This window comes from Homalodisca vitripennis, chromosome 1, assembly GCF_021130785.1.
Source record: "Homalodisca vitripennis isolate AUS2020 chromosome 1, UT_GWSS_2.1, whole genome shotgun sequence".
NCBI classification, from domain to species: Eukaryota; Metazoa; Arthropoda; class Insecta; order Hemiptera; family Cicadellidae; genus Homalodisca; species Homalodisca vitripennis.
The window spans coordinates 48,785,771-48,808,342 of NC_060207.1; the positions used below are offsets into that span (position 1 = coordinate 48,785,771).

At 35.5% G+C, this 22,572-nt stretch overlaps 2 protein-coding genes across 3 annotated transcripts; one reads left to right on the top strand and one right to left on the bottom strand.

The window, feature by feature from the left end:
• The first annotated feature begins 412 nt into the window (after window positions 1-412).
• Window positions 413-10,062, top strand: LOC124361075 (mediator of RNA polymerase II transcription subunit 23-like). The gene is made up of 5 exons (XM_046815113.1): window positions 413-438; window positions 2,917-3,307; window positions 5,267-5,552; window positions 8,471-8,677; window positions 9,923-10,062. Exons 2-4 carry the CDS (start codon window positions 3,075-3,077, stop codon window positions 8,657-8,659), a joined length of 708 nt encoding a protein of 235 aa, XP_046671069.1. The 5' UTR covers window positions 413-438; window positions 2,917-3,074; the 3' UTR covers window positions 8,660-8,677; window positions 9,923-10,062.
• Window positions 10,063-12,828: 2,766 nt separating this feature from the next.
• Window positions 12,829-21,820, bottom strand: LOC124361065 (NAD-dependent protein deacylase Sirt4-like). 2 transcript variants are annotated; one of them, XM_046815104.1, is made up of 3 exons: window positions 21,619-21,820; window positions 17,778-18,365; window positions 12,829-13,221 (listed from the first exon to the last, which is right to left on the bottom strand). In XM_046815104.1, the coding sequence occupies exons 1-3, from the start codon at window positions 21,634-21,636 to the stop codon at window positions 12,886-12,888; spliced, it is 942 nt and encodes a 313-aa protein (XP_046671060.1). In that variant the 5' UTR covers window positions 21,637-21,820; the 3' UTR covers window positions 12,829-12,885. The 2 variants fall into 2 exon arrangements, with proteins under 2 accessions (XP_046671060.1, XP_046671058.1); XM_046815102.1 differs by lacking the exon at window positions 21,619-21,820 and adding an exon at window positions 21,436-21,562.
• Window positions 21,821-22,572: the final 752 nt, after the last annotated feature.

Genomic DNA, 22,572 nt, shown 5'->3' on the forward strand with positions numbered 1-22,572 from the left:
ATTGATGAGGAACAGGTGTGTCCCTCTAAATGCCTATCCAGAACCCTTTTCTCCATGGTCTTGACCAAAGAAGGATGTTAGGCCTTAATGGTCTATTTAAGCCTTTTTGCAAAACATCGCGAAGTGTTTTGGGTCCACTTTATGTATTGCTTTGGGTGTGATGTGGCTAACACTCCTTTTAGAATATTTATAAATAGGCAAGGACAAATAAAAATTAAGAATAACAAGCCAATCTAAAATGTTAAAGTTTACAACAAACAATTAATTTACGCATTTTTAATCTCAAGAATCACGCATGGAAAAAAAAAAGTATTCCCCCCCCCCACCCCCCCCCCCCCCCACCCCCCCCCCCCCCCACCCCCCCCCCCCCCCACCCCCCCCCCCCCCCACCCCCCCCCCCCCCCACCCCCCCCATAGGCTGCTTGTATAAATTCCATGGTAACTGTCTTTATCATTATTTAATGTTACTGTTCTCAAGAAGATTTTACCCTCAATGATCACAATGCTTTCTATTTTTACTGTTTAAACCCATTGGCTACCAATGACGTATATTGCCCGTCATAAGTTAGCGTCTAAATAATTACCAATTACGGGCACTGTCCATCCTGCTAAGTTCGTAATTTTCAAGTCAATAAATATTTCTGATATAGATTATTTTTGCATTTGTGGTCATAAAATGTACAATGTTGATTGTTTGTTTTGATTAGTTCTCATCTGACATTGATGCAGTAAAATGACTTTCTTCTCTGAGAGTTTTAGTAAATTTGTGGAGAACATACTCAAAAAAGTAAAAACAAAGTGAGTAATGGTACCTTGATGACAAAATATTCAGTGGAAAGTGGCGATTAAGAAATTAAAAAGTGGCAAGAAAATAAATTAAGATATGTGATAAGGCCTAACCTTAAAACTTGGGAGTGGCCAAGGCAAGTTAATGAGCCACATAATTTTATTTTTTGTGGTAGATCTGGTATAAATCTAGTTGTTGCTAGGTAATTAAATAGTTAGAATATAAGATAGTAAAATTCAATTTGAACATTTCATGTGGTTTGTAATACCCTAGGAGGTTCATTTATGGCTAGTTTACACCTTCCAGGTGAACCCTCACTGGGCACAGCATAAACCGATTTGTCACATAATCTGGGCAACTTTATGGATGTCCAGGAGTGGCACGTTACTAACTGCAAATGTCGAGATTCTGGAGTACAAGGGTAGTTCGATAGGTCTAGTCTGTGGGAGAGATGATTGTTGGAGTTGGTGGGATTTCCTAATAGTCAAAGGTTCTTGCTAGTCTAGAGATAAGGGTGTGCCACCCCCCTGCCTGTTTTGACTGGAGAGTCTGGTTCAAAGCTTGCTTCCACTTCTTGCAAGGGTACATGACTGACATTAATGCCTTAAATTCTTTCTCATAGATCTCGTCATTAGGCAGCTCCTACCCCCAACCTTACTCATCCAAAATATCTTGTCACTCCGGAAGAAGAACAAAAGTCCTTTTAGCACTAAGTGCAATTTTTAAGCTTCTTGTCCTCAGAGAACAAAAATATTGATCACTAGGTTTTGAGTGAAAGTGGGGGTGAAGAAATTAAAAAATAATATGTGACAAGGCCTAACCTTCAAACTTGGGAGTATCCAAGGCAATCTAATGATCCACAATTTTATCTTTAGTAGTAGATCTTGTATAAATCTAATTGTTGCTAGGCAACTAAATACTTAAAATACAAGATAATAAAATGCAATTTTAACATGTTATATGGTTGTTAAATAATTTTAATTGAGCCTAAACACCTACAGAATGATTTCCATAGCAAAATAAAAAATTACTTTGATACCTGAGGGTAAAAATATTTGAATTTTAATAAAGCATATTAGCATCAAGTTAATAGGAGGACACATGTTCAAAACATTTTGAATTGTAAACATAGCATAATGCTGCTCTCTAAATGTTATTGGTGTCCTCCTTCGATATACTGTTGCCATAAGCGGGATAAATAATACAATACTAAAAGAATCAGTGACTGCATAAGCTGAAACTTTATATATTCTGGCAACATGTTTCTAAATCTATATAGAACTTTCAGCCTGCCAACAGCTCAGTGGGTTGAGTGAGTGAAATGATCAGAAAATGTAATGCCATTGTCAAGTATAACACCTAAGTTTTTTTATTTATTAGTAAGCGACAAGTACTTGACGCCAGTTTCAATCCTCACTGAGATTCTGTATAACATTTTAGGGCACCAGATGGAGCACATTACACTTCTCTATATTTAGCTCAAGACCATTATTGACTGATCAGATTGCAGGTGGATACACGTTGAAGATCAGCATTAACTGTACAATGACCTCTTAAATGACGACTACCGTAATATAGCTTCTAGGTATCACAATTTGATCCACAAGCCAACCTGCCGAACAGGCTGCATCCTTAGCGACATTATCCCAAACAAAGTTTTTTTTTTTCAGTTTTAGGTAATGTGGAAGTAACTAATGCATATCTATTACCCCTTAATTAGTCATTTATTGTGTACGTGTAATGAAATAAACAGTATTTATAGTTGCAAAGGTAGTTTCCATTAGATCCATTATTCCCTATAAATCAAATTAAAATAATATTGTGGTTATCAGAATATTCAAATTAATTCTGTTAGTGTTAAATTTCATTTTTAATGTCTTTGAGTTAATGATATAACAATACATAATTGTATAAACAAATGACTCAAACAACACTATAGTAAAAGTATGAAATGCCATACAGGAAATAATTTGTCTAGTAAGTGCAGTTATCACATTTTTCTAGATACAAAAATTTCAATTAAGTTTATTAAAAAATAATTTATTTACATTTTGCAGAGTGGTTTTAAAGCACAATTATTGAAATATTCAGCTCTAGTGTCATACTACATTCAATGCTCCAATGTTTAGACCGACCTGTAACATACTTGTACAACACTCTACACTACTACGAGCGAAACCTCCGTGATCGACCCGCACTGAAGCGTCGCCTGGTGTCTGCTGTTCTCAGTTCTCTCAAGGACATAAGAGCGCCAGGTTGGAGCTTGTCGGAACCGTACACAGGCTATATGAGTGATCCTGTACTCACCTGGGAGCCCGACCTGGACTACTATATCCAGCTCGTGAGACGCATCGTTGACACCATGGCTGGCACTGCTCACTTCCCAGCTACAGACTGGCGCTTCAACGAGTTTCCCAATCCTGCTGCACACGCGCTGTACATGACCTGTGTGGAACTGATGGCTGTTCCTGTGACACCCAACATTGTTGGAACTTGTCTGCTAGACGTTATCGCCAAGGGGTAGGTACACCATTTTACAGTTCCATTTTCTTTTGATATGTATTTTGTACATTCTTTCTTTATCTAGTAATGTAGTCCACTAGCTGCTCACAAATAAAAAAACTATTCTATAGTCCTTATCTGTTATTTTTTCCAGATACATGGCTTTTTCAAATTTATATTATTTCCACTGTTATTTTGAGATTATATTTTTATTAGTTTTGACAAAAACTCTCTCAAATGCTGGATTCAAGTTTCACCAAACAAAAAAAATTGTAAAAATCACTATGCAAACTATAATACATTTATTTATATATAATCTACAAAATTTGAAGTTAAACAGTTTAACTCTTTGCCTAGTAACCACTAGTCAAGGCCTCTTACTCGCACACCTTGTGCCATCAAAAGTAACCCCGATCTCTGTATGGATCTGCTACATCAATAAGCAATAGTGTCTGTATTGTTTGGAGAGTTATAATTGTTCAACTGAACACATGATATCTAGCAAAGAATGGTAAAAACACTTTCATGTAGTTTCCATTGTGCCTTATAGATTACAGTGGTGTAACTTCTCACTGATTCGCTGTGGCTTGTCATCTATTTCAGAACAGTAAAATAGTAAAAATAATCACTAGGTTCTATTTCATATTTGTTTACATTTATTGCTATATTCTTTGATGTAGTAAACTCATTTTTATGTAGTTGATGTTCAGATTATTTATGGATTGCAAGTGATGATAAGGGGCAGACAATTTTTGGAATTAGTAACTGTTTAAAATGGTGCATAAAAAACTTTAAACAATTTATTTTTAGGAATGAAGAAAATGATGTTAATTCCAATAATGATGAAAACGATTGTATGGATAAAGACTATGGTGGCTAGTACCGGAGCCTTGAGATGGGATGGATGAGCACAAGTTTAATGTTGCGCTGTGAATCCCAAACTGCTTTTGCATCTTTCACACCACTAAAAAGTTCTTAAAGTTAACGTGTACACACTATTGAACTGTCAATAGATTTTTTTATTCTGCTCTTAATTTTGTGTGTGTGTGTGTGTATAAAAGAACCAACGGACATAGAATTACTATATATGTTTTTAATATGTTCACTGTGGAAGATGCCTTACAGTGCACATTTAAATGGCCACTAAACAGTCTCACTCAATATAGAGTTGTTATAAAGGTATAAATTTTTGTTAAAAAAAGTCTAATAAAAGTAATAAAATTTGACTACAAAAGAGAGCCATTTTTCCTTTGTGAATTATATAACCTGTCTACTTTAGTGAACTATATATAACAAAACAAAACCAAAAATGTCAGCTTGGACGCCGCCAAAAAACGTTGTAGAAGGAGGCAGCTTGAACTTTTTTTTATGTATAAAGCAATATTCAATTACATTTTCTTATAGGTTAAGTAACCAACCTGCTGTTAAAGTATCAATTTCTATAGTGTCCTTCAACCATTTTTAGTTTTCATTTTCTTCCAAGGGGGAAGAGCAACGGTTCCCTTGCTCTTGTGGTGACACCCATAAGCCAAATAATGATCAGAAAGAGCTGACACAGCTTAAAGATATGTGTCAGCAGTAGGATATTTTGTTGAACATTTACATCTGTATTCGGAGTGCAATTGCATGTACAAGAATGATATCTTATTGAACAGATCTAATAAATTTAACAAAGAATAAGTTGTAATTTTCTCGGGCAAGTTATATAAATTTTCCTATTTGAAAAATTTCTTAATAATTATCTTAATTATTGGATCACATACCATGGAAATAATTTTATCATGTAGTAAGAAATATTTGGGAGAAATCTGTAAAATAATCAACTTTTTAAATTTACTGTGTCGGTTTCATTTTAATTTTTTTTTTGTTCATGTAGATCATTGAAAAACAGCTTTATACTAAAATTGTGAATAAGTTGTACTTGTTTTTTGTGAATGTTGTTGGATTATTAGTTAGCAGGATGTATTGTATGTGTAGGTATACAGTGATTCCATCAACACAGATACAGCTGTGGATCAACTCGATTGGGTTGCTGATGGCGGCACTGCCAGATTCGTACTGGCTCACTCTCCACGACAGGTTGCTGCAGGTCGTCACATGCCCACAGTTGGCAGCATGGCCGTACTTCAACTCTCCCTTCCAGATGTTCAACTTTGATGTCCACACACAACTGTCTGCTGGAGAACAAGTTCTCGTACACTCTCGCCACAGCGCATGCTATGTGGCACCATGCTGGCATAGGCCAGATAGCTACAGTTCCTCAGTAAGTTTGTTTGCTTTAAATATTTGTCCATAAAGCATTAAAGAAAGGACATAAAAAAGTATCATAAATCATTTCTGATAGAAAAATGTGATTAACTGTATAAAGTCACTCTGGAATCTACGTCTTTAGATTTATGTACTTATGTTCTAGTTGCATCAGTTAACCTTGACTGCATATGCACGTTCATTCAAAGTGATTGCTCCAGGAACGATTGATTGAAACATCCAAGACGTTCATGACTGTCCTTGTACTTTAGTTTGAATGGCCTCATTAATATATATCATAAATAATTTTTATCCATTCCCATTTGTGGATGTTTATGGATGCTGGTGTGGAGTAATGCTACCAATTCTAATAATGTAATTATATGGCTAACAATCGTTCATAATTGGACACTGGCTTTATTGTATTATTATATGGGAATAAGGCGGGAATTTTTCTGAGAACTTATGTTTCACGAGCTTCATCTGAGGGCTGCTTCCACTAAGTGTAGTGGAATTTATCTTGGTTAGTTCTACTCCCATGCAGTAGCAAGCTCTCTTTCCCTAAAAAAACACGTGGACAATCTAAAATCCTCCGACCGTTCCGGACTTCGGCACTACACGAGCGAGCGGTAAATCGGCAGAGACCGCAAAATACAAACGGGTTTTATGTATTTAAGTATTATTCAGTCTTTGAAGTGTTATAAGTAGGCTTTAGTTTGGTTCGTTAAATAATATAATATGTTTAACATACCCGGTTTTTTGAGTACACCAGAATTTCAGTTAAATTTTTACCAGGCCTAATAAGATACCTTTTGGAGAAGAAAATAGTGGGTAAGCTATAACAAGTAGTACCAAAAAAGGCGTGTTTGCGTCCGTCATGTTGCACAGTAATGAGTGAGGGGCTGTGCGGCAGGAGAAAAATTTATTGACTAGAATTGGCGGCGGATAAGCAGCATCGTGTGGTACCGCCCTGTTGCTCACTTCTGTCGTGAGTGTTCCCCATATGTACAACACAAACATTAAACTTTACGTCACCCGCTCGATCTAGCGCTCACTGCCCACCACTTACTACTTGTATCGTGACTTGAGGCCTCGGGTGGTCATGAACGATTGCTCCTAATTCCGATTGGTCATCAGATTACATAGGTTAAAACAAAGAAAGTGATGTTATGTTTTGATATCTATGTCATATCCAAACCTCAACTGAACTGCATTTACTGTGCAGTTGTGATGCTGTTTTTACTTGATATCCATACTAACAGAAGTGCTTAAATTTGCTTGAAAAATCACGATTTCACAATATACTAATATGAAGAAACTGAAACTCAAATAAAAAAAAATCTATTCTTGGATGACTACTGATCGGCCAGATTGCCAAAACATCTTTGTACTTTCTGTATGAAAAAATGTAGATAGATAACCAAAGGAACAAACTATTCTAGTTTAACAAATTATATTTTAGCAATAATTAGTATTTATTTGTGCGCATCGTCGAAAGTATGCTCTGAATATTCGTGGACAAAAACGATAGCAAATTACCAGTTGGTAAAACAAGATTTTGTATTCTTTGTGTATAAAAACTATTTAGAAACATAGTAACAAAATATCTAGATTTATTAATATTTAAATTGATGTTCTTATTTCTATGTCTATATTTGTCAACGTCATCGTAGCCCCTGGTTCTATGCACTGACGTTAGCTGCTCAGCGGAAAACAGGCGATTGCTAATTTTTATTTTAAGTATATGTCGTCGTACTTTGTGTTGTTGTATATAAATATATTCTCTATAAATATAAATATATCTTTAGATTTTTATGTACTTGGAATAATATTCTGGAAGCTCATTTAATAATCAACTATTTCTATAATTTAAAAGGAGAATCTCTGCAAATAACTTTGAAGTAGCGTGGTATTTTTTAGGCTTGCTCCCCATCCCAAAAAAAGGATAAATTAATTAAGTAGAGTTCAGATGGAAGTATTTGATGGACCAACTGAGTGTACTGGTGAAATCATTGTCTCTTACCGAAAGTTCGTCCACCGCAGACCTCTGGTGGGACTGCAGTCTGCCCCACTGTAGCGCTGTGTTGTTATTTATTTGTTTCTTTGTTTATTCTGTATTGTATATATATATATTTTCCAACATCAAAGAAAGGAAAGTTATTAGATATACTTGATGTTTCATCGACAGACACAGAGAAAAACTAAGAAGCTTGAAATAGGTGATAGAGATAAATCCTCACAGAATTTCTCGCATATCGCTAGCGACAAAATGCTAGAGCACCACAGTTTTGTGGCATTTCTTGCAAATACAGCTGGTAACGATAAACCGTCACCGTTGAACTCAGTGTAAGGGTTAAATACAGTATTACAGTTGTTTATTTGGTTTGAAAATAGACTAGAGAATCTGAAATTATCGACCAGGAAAAATCCGGGAATTTTCGCGGGTGCTAAGAACTTACCTGTAAGCACCTTGTGGTCACCAGTTTTTTAAAAGATGTTTTGAATGGCCACCCTGTTATTGTACTTCATCATTTTATGCGAAATCACAGTTGAAATAAGAAGACGTAAGATGTGAAAACTAATGAATGATTTTTATCTTGAACATTTTTGGTTATTTTGTAATGGGTATTGATAACCATTGTTATTCCCTAAAATTGCAACATCCTATCATTTTTACAACAGACTTCATGTACTACCTTGGGATAGTTCAGTGAAACAGGACATATTAAAATTAATGTAGTATTTTCTGACAGGTTTTGGTCCAATGATACTAACTTGGTTGTCTTAGTTTTTCATCTAAAGGACCAAGGTGGTGTCTCCAATTAAATAATAGTCTATCATTGATAGAGTAACTAGACAACCATTTTGCATTGTGAGCAAGAGTAATAAAATACTGCTACCTCCATCATCTAACTGTTCTTATCTCTATTGCAGATTTGTAAAGGAGAAGCTGTCAGTTGCTATCAAAACAGAAGAGCAGTTCCTATTCCTGTGTCACTTGGTTGGACCGTTCCTACAAAGGCTCAACACAGAACGTCCTCGTTCCATTGTGGAGATCACTGCCACCCTCTATCACCTCTTGGAGCAGGTGGACAAGAATGTCACCCATCTCAACCATATTGACTCCATCTGTGACTTGCTGTATCCTTTCCACATTTGATCTCTGTCAGTTATTTAATATTAGTATTATTACTAGATACTAATTCCAAAACTGATTGTTACCATTGTTATTCCAAAAATTGTTAAATACTTGTAGCAAATATTTCTACACACACATCACTATAATATGCATGACTTGATTGTGGCCAAAGTATATATATATATATATATTTCTTTTTTCAACCTACGATCTCACGCCATGATGGGTACACTTAGCAGTTCCGAGGTTTGTGCAGTAGTCGATTGCGCATCTTCCTCACTACATGTGTCACTGTCGAATTCAAGTAGCCAGTTCGTGCTGAGCTGTAGTCACATAATCATAGCTGCCTCTATTGATTCTCCCATCAAATGTAAATTGAGGATTGTTATAAGTTTCCAGCAACCAAAAGGAAATAGTGCAGCGGAAATCCATTGGAGAATGTGCCCTGGTTAAAGAGAAAACATTATGAGTTTCGGTGTTGTGTATGAATCATGTCAAAAGTTGAAAGATTGCTGAAAGTCAAATTCAAGGATCAATTCGAGAATTGTCAAAGATGAACAAATGTCGAAATATGTCAAGAGCTGATTCGGCGATTTGTGTTATGTGTAACCAAAATTTTTGGCTTTCTACACAAATTATGAAAAACACAATGACTCAATATTTTCTCCTTAAACGTGGCCTATTGTCTGATGGATAATTGCTGCATTGTTCCCTTCTGTTTGCAGGAAACAAATAAAACTCCTCAATTCACATTTGGTGGGAGAATCAATAGAGACGACCATGTTTGTGCAACTGCTGCTCAGCGCAAACTAGCTACTTGAACTCTAGAGTGACAAATGTTGTAGTGGGGAATATTTGCGATTGACTACACAGACCTGCTACGTGTCTGGACATTACAGCATGAGATCAGAGATTGAAAAAAAACTACCCTTGTGTGTGTGTACACAAGAACAGTTTTTTCAGTCTTTGTAATTTTTTTGTGGAATCTTTGTAATTTTGTAAGTTACAGTCGAGTTTGTATTCTATTAATGGGCAGTAATTTGAAGATAAAACACTTAGACAAAGTATTATTTCGGCTTTTACATAAGCAATTTTTAATAAAAATTGATATCCTAACTTTTATATATTTGTTCTTCATAGACACATAGTGTTCTGATAAAACCAATCTCATCAATGGTAAGTGTTAAAATATTTCAACCTTGTTATTTTTTTATCAAATACAGTAGATTCCTTAACAAGTTGTGCAGTTATCACATAAAGTACATGTTTGTGGGAGATTCCATGAGAGCTGACATTGAAGGTATCATCAGGCGACTGCGGCCAGCCCTGCAGATGAGGCTGAGGTTCATCGCACACCTCAACATCGACGAGATTGCAGAGCCCAGAGCTGAGACACCGACACGTTGACAGTCCTATGTCAGTAGCTGAGACTAATACTGTGTACTGTGCTATCTAATGCCAAAAGAAAAGCAGTGTGATTAATTGTGGTAATCTGAATATTTTATTTGGATGATAGAGTTCTTACAAATACTAATTGAGAATCATTGAAGTTGGTGATTTCTAATAAAGTTAACACAATAGAACCTTATTTAGCTGGGACCAAAATTAATTCAGATTACGAAAATACAAATTAAATGCAAGAGAACATGGGAGAAATGAATCACTTTATAAAAATAATACTGTTACACCCTCTATTTAACTGCATAAACACTAAATAGAAAAAATCTTTTCAAAACATACATACACTCATACTAAAATAGTATATTATATTTACTGCAAAAAATGTTCAATAAACATTTCATTATTACCTGTTCTGCTGAAGTGGTCTCCGCTAACCGCTCCATATATGCAATGACACTTTAGCTGCGACATAGCATCTTCTCTTTTCTTTCTTGTCTTTCCTCCCTACCTGTACTTGTCTCTTGCATAGATGTTGCCTCTGCTATGACACTATAGCCATTGTCATTTTGACCCTATTCTCATACTGGTTAAATATCAACTTTTGAGCATCCACATTTTGATATACAATTTATAGCATTACACAGTTTGACAACTGCACTGAACACTGACACCACAATCTGCTTGCTCATCTCCAACACACTTCCTATACTTGGTGATTCATAACAATAACAAAGCCAGAAGAAGCAGTAAGCTCACGCTCACCTATAGCAACATTTGATTTACAGTAGATGTGGAAGCCACACGCAATTTTAATCGAAGCAAAAGCAAGCGGTCAGCAATTGGTTCAGGCAATGATTGTGCTGTACTATATTCTGTAATAAATTAATTAAATACTGCAATATATACAGTAAGTGTTCAATATCTTTACTGTTTATAAACCACTCTAATCTAATGGTTATACATTTTTTCTTGTTCAACAATGGGACAACATGGAGATCCAGCTAACCGAGGTTTGGAAAAACCTCGATGTTGTACTCTATTTTGTAGCCATTGTGAACCAGAGACAAGGACTATGTAAAACCATGAAATTGTAAAAATGAAAGTACGAACACAGTCAAGCTGATTATATTTTATGTGGATGAATCCAATGAGGATTAGTATAGATGGTTTTCAATTTCATAGCATATTATTAAAACTATTATCCCACATTGAGATCACCACAATTGTATTATTTATAAATCTAACTATTATACATAATTTATTCTTTGTTTTAAGTTTCAAAAGTCAGTATTTTTATTGTTAATTTATTCTAAATCATACTAAGAACGCAATTTTGCTCTCTATCCATGGTGTTTATATACAGTATTCATTAATGACTGAATTGCCTCGAGCTGATTTCACATGCTCAGATTTATTAGTGACTGGGAAGATGTTGCTTTAGCAGGCTGGTGTATAAAAGTTGTAGAGAATATTTTCAGCTCTACAGCTAAAATATTTTCTTAAGTTCATTCTGTCAAAGAACATCCACATGACAAATTTCACTCCCAGAGCCCAATCTATTGACCTGTAGTTAATATTTTCTGTTGTATATTACTATAATTATTATATATATTTAAGTTATTCAAATATATAAGCATACAGTTTTAGATTTTAAGTTATTATGTACAGTTATTTTTATTCCATTGATATTGTATTATTTTTGTATTTATATTAAAATTAATGTAAATATAGCAACTAATAATAAATTTTATTATGTTCTTCTGACTTTTTAGTTTTATTTACTTAAACTTCACCACAAGACAGTATTTTTGATAATACTTATTTCCAACAGGAAATAATTAACATATCCGGATGATAACTGATGGCACACATATTCATAGTCGCAGTGAGAAATTAAAAAGATGGCTTAGCCATTTGTGCAAAATATTCTGCCATTATTGTGCAATAACCACTTAATATTAAAATTATTTGTAATAATATACTCCACTGTTTGTAAATGATAATTTATAGTTTAATTTATATACATAATATTTTTTGTTGTAAGCTGATAGCCAATATAAGACTACACAGCACACAGCTCACTGACGGGAAGGTATCAGTTTCATTGTTATTCATAGTTTTAGTTTCTGTCATAAATGTGTTTCCGAGTGTAAATAAGAGCATATAAAAGTTTTTATTTTGTCACTGAGTTGATCGGTGTAGTCAATTGTGCGCATGCGCAATCGTCATCTTCATCACACTGACATGACACTACTTATAGTCTGATATCGTTAATAATGGTGAGTGTATAGCAGAAAGCACAGAATGTGTTGTGGTACACAATAGTTTAAATGACACTTTCTGTGAAGTTATGAAGAAATTTTACCTACAAATAAGATCATTCTTTATTAGTTTTAACAAGAAACAGGAAGTGTAGACAGACATTAAGAAATCTAATCTTGGCCAGTCGGAGATTAGAAAGAATTGTGGAGAGTTTGAGACAGTCATGTTTGCATTGCCCCAAAACATATAATTTGTAGTTTAAATATTATAAATATAAGTTGTAACAATCTGTATCTGATATTTGTTCTATCCAGAAATGTTCTATAATCAATTATATTCATTTGTGAATAAAAACACAATAAAGGAAAAAGTAAGAAACATCAGTTTCTTATAATGAACTAATAAATGAAGTACTCATTTTTCTCATTTGCCAAGAGAATATACTTTTGGTTTTAGAAGAAGCCACATTAAGTGGTATATTCAGAACATGTTAACATTCCATTGATTTTATTACTCACTGAAATATAAATTATAAAATCGCTTAAAACTATCCACCTGTCTCACTGTTTTGTTGTTTACAATGTTGTAAAACTTCACTACATTTAGCATTGATTTTAAAGTCTACCAGGTGGTCTGCCCGGGTAGGACCGATGTTCACAATGCCGACCTGCTTATGCAGCTCTTTCACTCGAAGAATGATGCGGTATCCAGAATAAGTGGAGAGGGAGGACCCCAACACTAGCAGGGCATCACATTTATCTACTTCATCGTTGATGGCATCCACTCGAGATTTGGGCACATTGTCTCCAAAAAATACTATGTCAGGTTTCAACACGCCCCCACATTTTGGACATGCCGGTGTTTTAAAATCTTCAACAAATTCCTGAAAAATGTATTAAAATTGATAATTTTTTTAACAACACTACTTGCCTTAGATTAAACGGAATGTATTAAGATATGCATTAGCTTGAAATGCTCATCACAGAACCCTAGCAAGGAATTTGATAATGTTATATGCGTGTCATCTTATAATAATTTGTAACAAAAATTTTAATTTAATCTTTGTTTAATTTTTTATAAAAACCTGCACTTACTTGTGTCAATAATTAAAAATCAATATGTATGTAATAAAATTTATTAAAAAATTAATTTTTTTATTTGATAAAATAATACTAATGATTCAAATCTTGCCCATGTCAGAATGCTATATGACTGTAGTAACATGTTTGGCTAAGCACAGTAGCGTAGCCAGAAATTTCGTTCGGGGGGGGTCCGAAACCGGGGGATCCGGGGGACGTTTTGTGTATTATTTACCAATGAGTTTCACTGGTAAAAGGTAAATACCAAAAATATGGGCTTTTAGTAACTACGCCTTATAGAAAGTGGAAAGATATAATAGGCAAATTCAACTCTCACAGCAAACTCTAGTACCACAAATTTTTCTTGTATAGCTACAGAAACTAAACGAAGTTCGATTCTGGCCGAGTATAAGGCATCAAAGTGATGTTGGATTCACTGGATAAGAAAGAAAAAGAACAAAAACAGAGCTTCACTCAAGCGTATAGTTGACACAAACTATATTCTGTGGGAAAAAAATTAAATACCTCTTCGGGAACATTGGGCCACTGACGTCCGAAAACCTTTTTGGAAAAGGAAGGCAATTTTAGAGCGTTGCTCGGGTACAGATCAAACTAACGGTCGGAAAATGCACCGGAAAAACTGCACTGATTAGAAGTTCGGCTACTTTGGATTTCACTGATTGAGGTATTTATGAATGAGTTATAATGACGATTTTTTTGTATCATTACACTGTAGACGAGTATATAATTATCGATAAAAATCAAAAAAATCACTTTCGGTCGGAAATAAAATACACTTTGAAAAACTCTAATGATTAGAACTTCAACTACTTCGGACTTTAGTTATTGAGGTAAACGTGGTATTTTTGATTGAGTTAGGACGACGATTTTTTTGTTATTATTAAAATGTACTCGATTACCTATATAATTATCGACAAAAAATCACTTTCGGTTGGTAAATACCGAAGAAAAGCTCTCTACAGATTCAAGTTTTGACGATTTTGGATTTCACTGGTTGAGTGGTTGAGGTAAAAGCGGGGTTACTTATAATTTTGTTAGGACATTGATTTTAGGTATTAATTCAACGCCGACTAATAAATATACCTATAACATCACTTCCGATCGGAATATACTAAGGAAAATGAAATAATACCTCAGTCAGGGAAATCCAAAGTAGTCGAAACTTGTTATCAGTAGAGCTTCTTAAGTGTATTTTTCCGACCGAAAGTGATTTTTTATATTTTTTTAGATAATTATACACACGTCTACAGTTTAATGACACTAAAATCAACGTCGTGACTTAATTCTAAGCAGCCATTTTACGTCCCCAAGACGAATTTGAACGAAGTGGTCGCTAATTTAAACTGTCCAATTTCAAGTCGGGTCGCTAGGATGGCCTCTAGGCGCTCCTCCTGGTCTTGGGGCAGTATCTGAGCAGTTGAGCTCAATGACTTGCCTGTCAACTGGAACAATTTGCTCCTGCAGCAGTCTAGCAGCTGGTCGGTGTGCCACTGCTTCATTGAAGAGCCAGGTGAGGGCGGTCAGCTGCGCAGCTATTTCGGCCAAAACGGCTTGTAGGCTGCGCTGGGCGGGGGCGGCTGCTTCTGCTGCTGCATCAGCTGCTGCTGGCACCTCCGTTTGTTGCGGCGGAGTGGCTGGTGTAGGTGGCCACTTTAGTTTCTGCCTGGGAGTCGCCTTGGGCCTCTGTGTGACCGTTGTGATCGCCGCCACAGTTTGCAGCAGTGACCCTTCTCCGTCGAGACTTTGAGGCAGTTCATCTTCAGATGATTTTCCCCGCAGCGGACGCATTTTCTCGGCCTCCCGCAGTTGCCGGAGCCGTAGCCAAAACCTTGGCACCGGTAGCACTGCGGCGGGCCGACCGGCTTCTTGTAGACAGTGACTTAGACCCTGACATGGAGCAGGCTTGCCACGTTGTAGATTTGGCTAGCCTGCTTGGTGTCAGGGTTTCTCTCACTGTCCCCTGGTCAGCGTGATCACCCAGCTCCTGGTAGGTCCCCTGGCTGTCCGAAGTCGTGCATCCTCGTTGACGGCGAAGCCCTCGTCAGTTAAGACATCGAAGAGCTCCACATCATCGGTGTCGGGCAGTTCCACTGATTCCCAACCTTAAGCGATCTTTCACGCCCAAGGTTTGTGAGTGTAGAAGGGCAGCTTCTTGGAACATATGGTACCGCTGAACTGCCCTTAAGTCCTCCACGGTGGTCACTTTCAAGCGATAGTGAGCACCGCGGAATGTTGTCGTCAGGCCGTCCCGCGCTAACTCCTCCAACTTCTTGGCGTGGGTAGGCTAGTCCGGAACACTGTCTAGGAACAGCAAGGGTATCCTGGGCGTAGAAACCGAAGCCGTAGGTTGGTCAGATGTCACCGTAGCAGCGGTGACGTGGCCTTTAAAAAGGCCCTTTGCTGGAGCAGCGACCTTCTTAGTCACCGAGCTGGCAGGTGGAGAGCTAGGCCTCTTAGTAGGCTGCCCGGCGCTTCCAAAGGCATGCTGTCCCATCTTCTTGAAGATGTCACTCATGTTTGTTCCAGGAGTTGTTGACACAACGAGCGCTTGGAGGTCGAATGTTCGCCGTGTTACAAATTTGGGTCACTTTACGACGTCACGTGACCGCGCTCTATAGCAATACCGTGATTACACTACACTATCCGAAAGGCCGAGCCCAAAAGTATCGTTTGATACTTTATGATTGAAACGAAAGGGCAATTATAATTTTTTAACAACGGTCACTTTAATCAATTAAATCAATCAATTTAATGTTTGTAGACAAGAGTAAATGATAACTCTCCTTTTATAACTCCATGCTTTATTTTTTAATATGTCTTAAAATTTCGAGGGGGGGGTCCGGACCACCCTGGACCCCCCCCTTCGCTACGCCACTGGCTAAGCATAAATGTTTTTTTGTACATGTTTATAATTTAATCATGATATGTAAGTGTATATCATGTCAAGTGCCTGACTTTTATTTTATGAGGCGCTCAAATGTGTGTTATGGTGTGTGTGTGTGCGTGTCTACCAATACACCTAAGTTGCCATTTTCATAAGAAAATGTCGTAGTGCAATTTCTTTATTGTATCTTCCCACCCTCTCACCCATTGCTCCAAATATAATTTATTATACACCATAACTTTTTTTGTCCTTCCTTTATTTATAATGAGTAGTCACAAACTAAAATGTACCATTTGGAAAAAATTAATTTAAAACAGATATTTAAAAAGATATAGTAAAGGCTGTTCAAAAGTGAACAAAACTGAAATTAATATATGTAACATTTAACAACAGTCAAAATTATAGAGATTAGTTAGTTTTTTAAAGGTATGATTTAGTTTTCACCAAAGTTCATAGTTTTATCTAAAGTAGGTATAGATTATCATTTAAGAATGTTTGAGAAAGAATCTCTGGAAAGAAGGGAGGGTGGAAGAATTTCACATTCCCACAATAATTATGATTTCTCAATGTTGGCTAACTGTCCATAAAAACCATATAAATACATTTTTGGTTGAGCTTTAGCGATGCCTATTACTGAAGAGACTGGATATATTTAATTTCTGTCGGTTTATGCGACTGCACGATATCTTGAAAACAAACTGACCTATAGACTTGGAAATTTGCATGAAGTATAATTTCTGTAGACAATAATGAGTGCAAGCACTCCATGCGATTTTGCTGAAATTTAATGAACTATCAAATACATAAATATATAAATGCTTTTAGAGTAACAAAACTTTGTGATTAAGTGGTTATGGTAAATATTTCAACAATTCAGAATAAGTAATTGAGGAAGTGGTTTGGTAAACTTTTCAGGCATTAAACAACTTTTTTGACCAATCAAAAAAGGAGAGAAGAATCAAACTGTAGTAGTACTCAACACAGTGTACAAAAGTAGAAAATATCAACAAATAAATTAAGATACAGTATGTTAATGTTCTGCCTATAATAATTATGGTGTATTATGATTTTGTATATTTTTGTTTAGTTTATTATTTTAACTTATATGTCTTGAAAAGTAGTGTTGTGGTTTTTTGTATACTTAAGTTAACAATAGAAATTGTCTGTCTGTAATAATCTTGCTACCCTTGCCAATGGTGCAGTGTAGCTGGTACATCAGTTATCACGCTCGAAGGAACCGTTAAGCTGTTGGAGCCCAGGTTGTGTTAAAGAGGGCTTAGTCCTGAAACTGCCTGATAATATAAGACATTCTTTACTCTTCTTTTTTGTACCCTTATCTTAATCATTTTCTGGTAATAAAATTAATCTTTAGAACAATTCACACTCTGCTTCATTTCTTAATTGACTTACTGTTAAATAAAGATTAAGGGATCTACAATTATTTTAAATACTTACTTGAGGAAGGTCAATGTCGCCATCAGGTCTAACAGCTTGGGGAGCTGCAATTATTTCTTGATTTATATCGGATAACACTTTCTGAAATGCAAATCTGCTTGTGATGTAGTCACAAGACAAACACACGACTTTGAATGCAGTTCCATGAAGTTCAATCACTTGTCTACTCCCTGCTTTACTGTGCAAATTGTCAACATTCTGAGTGATAATCCTTTGTACTTGTTGTCTATCTTCTAAATGTTTCAAAATAGCATGGTTTTGGTTGGGTGCAATTGAGGAGAAATTTGGCCAGCCAACAAAATTTCTAGCCCAATATCGTTGTCTAATTTTTGGGTACTTAAGAAATTCTTGGTACTGAACGGGCTTGGTCCCACTACGAGCAAATAGTCCGACTCCCTCGGAACGGTAGTCAGGGATGCCACTCTCTGTTGATACACCTGCTCCAGTCAACACCAGCACTTGTCTATTGTCCTTGAAAAACTTTTTTATAGTTGAAATATGGTCTTCTGAAATAGGATTATGTTTTGGTACATAATCAATTGCATGTTTTATTGTTCGATAAATTATTGTAGTGTTCCCATCAGTACTCTGCAACAAACAGAAAATTAATGACAGCATTTTAAGATGAATAAAATGTTTTTAAGTAAGAACAGTTTAAAAATTCTGCCGGCACTGCTGCAGTTGATATCCAGCACTTGCACATTGTCTACCTTCATCTGTTAGCGAGCCACAGACGCAATTACAGGAAAAATTAATCATTTTTACATCTATATATGCATATTTGACATGCCCTTGTTAAGTGAGATTCCCGCAGACTGTGAAGTAGTATGTGCTGTTATTAGGCGTGAAGGCAGTTGAAATTCACCGTCAAGATTGTAGTGTGTGGACAAAACATTATGAGTGATTGAATGGCATTCAAATAGGCAAGAGCTATAAAAATGGCAAAAAGAATGTTCATGATGAGAAACGGGAGTGGATTGACCTCAACGATAACAAATGATTTTGTGTAGAAAGTGAATGATAATAGAGAAAATGAACAGACATTACAAAATTTCTTCGTTATCAGAAGAGTGTCCTCAAGTTTCAAGAAGTGTTCTCTATGATATTTTTATCGAAAAAGATGTTTTGCTGTATGACAATGTCCATCCACATTCAGCAAAACGAACTCAAGATCTCATCACAGTATTTTGCAATAAAATGCCTGTAACTCCTAAACAATTAGGAAGAGATTACCTGAAGAAGAGATCAGATTGCAGATCTCGAAACTTAGTGTTACTGATTTCTTGTTTCACTGAACGATGGCAAATGTTCGGAAAAATCCTGTTTCCTTCATAAACAAGTAGGTTGAAAAACACCAAAGAGTAAAATTTTTTTAATCTTAAAATTACATTTTAAATTGAAATTAAATATGAAATACATTGTATTCTAATACAAAAATTAAAAGTATTATTTGTCATATTGGAAAATGATTTTTTGCAGTTTTCAAAATTTATTTTTAAAGTAAACCAACACATACAGATCCTATTGAAGTTTTTCGTCAGACTTGAGCTTAAGATGCCAATACACCTCATGTTTAAAAAATAACCCTGTATTATCAATGTGGTATGTGTCACATCTAATGATTGAAACCAAAATTATGTGAGCTTCTCAGAGCACTGAAATAAACTAAACGTTACCAAAATTGACACTTCAGTTTGAGCTTTGATTTAACAAAGTTCCTACTGTCTTTTTTCCACAATACTGTACAGAGTATGAGTGTGGATGGCCTTTTTCAAAGGTATTTTCCTGATTTGATGTTTTACTGGTTATAAAGCTGTGTAGCAAACATCATAGTCCCAGGTTGTTAATAGCAGCTTCCAAATCAGAATGGATGGAGAAATAATTTTTTTGTTCTAAAGTCTTTACTAAAGACTGTGAAGAATAAGTATTCAAACAGCCTTCTAAATACTTGCAAGAGAATTGATGGGCCATGCACTTCACAGAGTTAAAAGGACGATTTTGAACATATGAAGAGTCCAAGTATGAAAGAGGAGAGGGCAGCATTTAGATGGCCTGTCCCATGTATTGGATACAATGCTGTTACAGAATACTTTGTAGTTACATTAAGCATCCTTTTCTGTGAAAAAATTTGGTGGTATCAGCTTTATCCGACGCTAGGTGGGCTAGGGAAGTAGTTTTTGGATACCCTTCTATGACCAAATATTCAAGGAAGTGCCTGAGGTTTGCATGGAGTCAAAGTTATTAAGTATTAGGAAAACCAGTCATTTAGGATGAATTTATCTCACAATTCTTTGTTTGAAGTTTATTTTTGACGATGGAAGGATTGTGAAGGAAACAGGATTTTTCCGGACATTTGCCATTGTTCAGTGAAACAAAAAATCAGTAACACTACGTTTCGAGATCTGCAATCTGATCTCTTCTTCAGGTATATAGGTAACTAACCTAATACATAACTACAAACTAGGTCAAAATAAACAAATCATACCAAAGCGTTGTAGCACGCCTATGTCAGGAATCACAACCGCCATGTTGTGTGTCAACTTCGCTAACTCTAAAACATGCACTTAATAAAAACTATACAAAACACTAATTATTAAAACTGAACTACAAAGTACAGGTCACTATAGTACGTCTTATACAGGTCTATATGTAGAATCTAATACGTATTGTAGGTGGATAAAAATAAAATTTATCCTTAGCTTGTTTCATTAATCGTTGCAATACACATTCAGATTGGAGCACACACGTCTGAGCTTGAATTTTAGATATTATCTCGAGCGAGATGGGGTATCAACCTGCACTGTTGGCAGAAATAGAAAAACCCTGCTCAACATAATATATAACATTCAAGCTCAGATCACATAAGCAGTTCAACTCCTGTTCAGGTTGAACGAGTGATACGGCTTGTGGATAATGAATCTTCTTATCACTCGGCAAAGTCATAATTGGTTTTCTAACACTTAATCTTCATGTTTCTTACTTTCTAAGTACTCTCATTGGCCGAATGTTAGCGAACCCTATCACTTGAGGGCTTGATTTAATTTCATTTCTGTCTCTGTCTGCACAATACCCTGAAACGAACTGACCTATAGACTTGAAATTATGCATGAAGCTTCATTTCTATATGAACACTGAGTTCGATGATGTGCATGTACCTCCATGGGATTTAGCTAAGAATTAGCGAATATTTTACATTGGTCTTATGGGTAACCATGTTGGCACCAAGAAAATAGCAGAATAAATAAATCAGTAAACAAAGTAAACTTTTTGACTTATAATATATAAACACATGTAGTCTAACCATCCCAATAATACACACGTCATTTTATGGTGACTGATGCAGGATTGCATTAGGATGCATAGAGGATTCACACTATGGAGTTTATGTGACAACTAAGCTATATGCATTTTTCTAGATGGAACAATATGACTAGAGCTGTGGGATCAGGTGGTAAATCCACCCAGCCCACATATGGAAGTTTGAAAATTATAAGGGCTCAATATTGTAGGTACTCTAGGCTACCAGTACTGTCCTAATTTTTATCTCTTTCATGAATATTATACCACTAGTATTTTTGTTAATATCCATGTCTATATAGTAGGTTTTCATTATTTAAATTATGTAATCAGTTAAATGTGTATCTTTGTAAAATATTACCAACACAATGCTATTTTCACCAGAAGAAAAATGTAGGCAAAGATAAATCTTTAAAAGGGTTACTTTGACAATGTCCATTTCTACGATGTGTCTTCTAAATTATTTTAAAAGGAAACGAACTATATTAACTAAACAAATTATATATTATATAACTACATTAGCCTATATTTGTACAATACTAACTAGTCTGAGAGGTCCCATTTGACCAAAAGTTAAAGCAATAGCATAAACAATTTTATAATCAAGTACATCTTAAAATACAGCTATTACATTAACATCTTTCAGTAATTTTACATTTGTTGATATTGCTTTGATAACCTATTTAACCGCAGATAATCTTTCATTCAATCAACAAGCCAGCACGAACACAATATCAAAGACAATGGTCAACTTAGGTCAACATTGCATTACAACCAGTGTTGCCAACATTAAGCTGTCATATCACCTTCAGCCTAACTTAAAATTACCCCAAACTAACAATATTACCAGGGACTTTTTCCACATTCTTGAAATTACCCCAAGTTTGTTCATTAATTATTTACATTTATAAATGGCAATGTGTGTGTGTGTGTGTGTGTTTGTTTGTATTTATCAAATTAATTACAAAGATTAAATACGTAAAATCAATTTGATAAAACTACACAGATTAAATCTTATTACATACAAATATTGACAAAGGAAACAATTGATACAATGCTAATTATTCTCGAGATACCACAGATGTTACCAATGGTTATCGCCAGAAATATGATAGCTTTGATGTTAAATTCTGTGTTAAACTTATATTTACAAATTGGATTTTCTCCTAATTCCAGATGTTGCACTTCTGTATTGCTTTAAAAGGCTCAAAGGCAATTACAGCCCACTGTCTTTAATGCTATTATTCTTAATATTGTGGTAGTAGCAAAGGGGGGCGGCGGGGGCGGGCCGCACCGGATGTCATCTTTTTTGGGGTGACACCCACCCGGTCTCTCAACTTTAAGAACAATGTACAAACAAACAAAAATAAATCGCTAGCACAAAAATTTCAGGGATTCCTTTTCTGTCTTAGTTATTATTATTTTGTTATTTCTTTAATATTACAAACAATAAATTATCCATGACCTTCATCATATAAAATTACTTTTTACTTTCGAT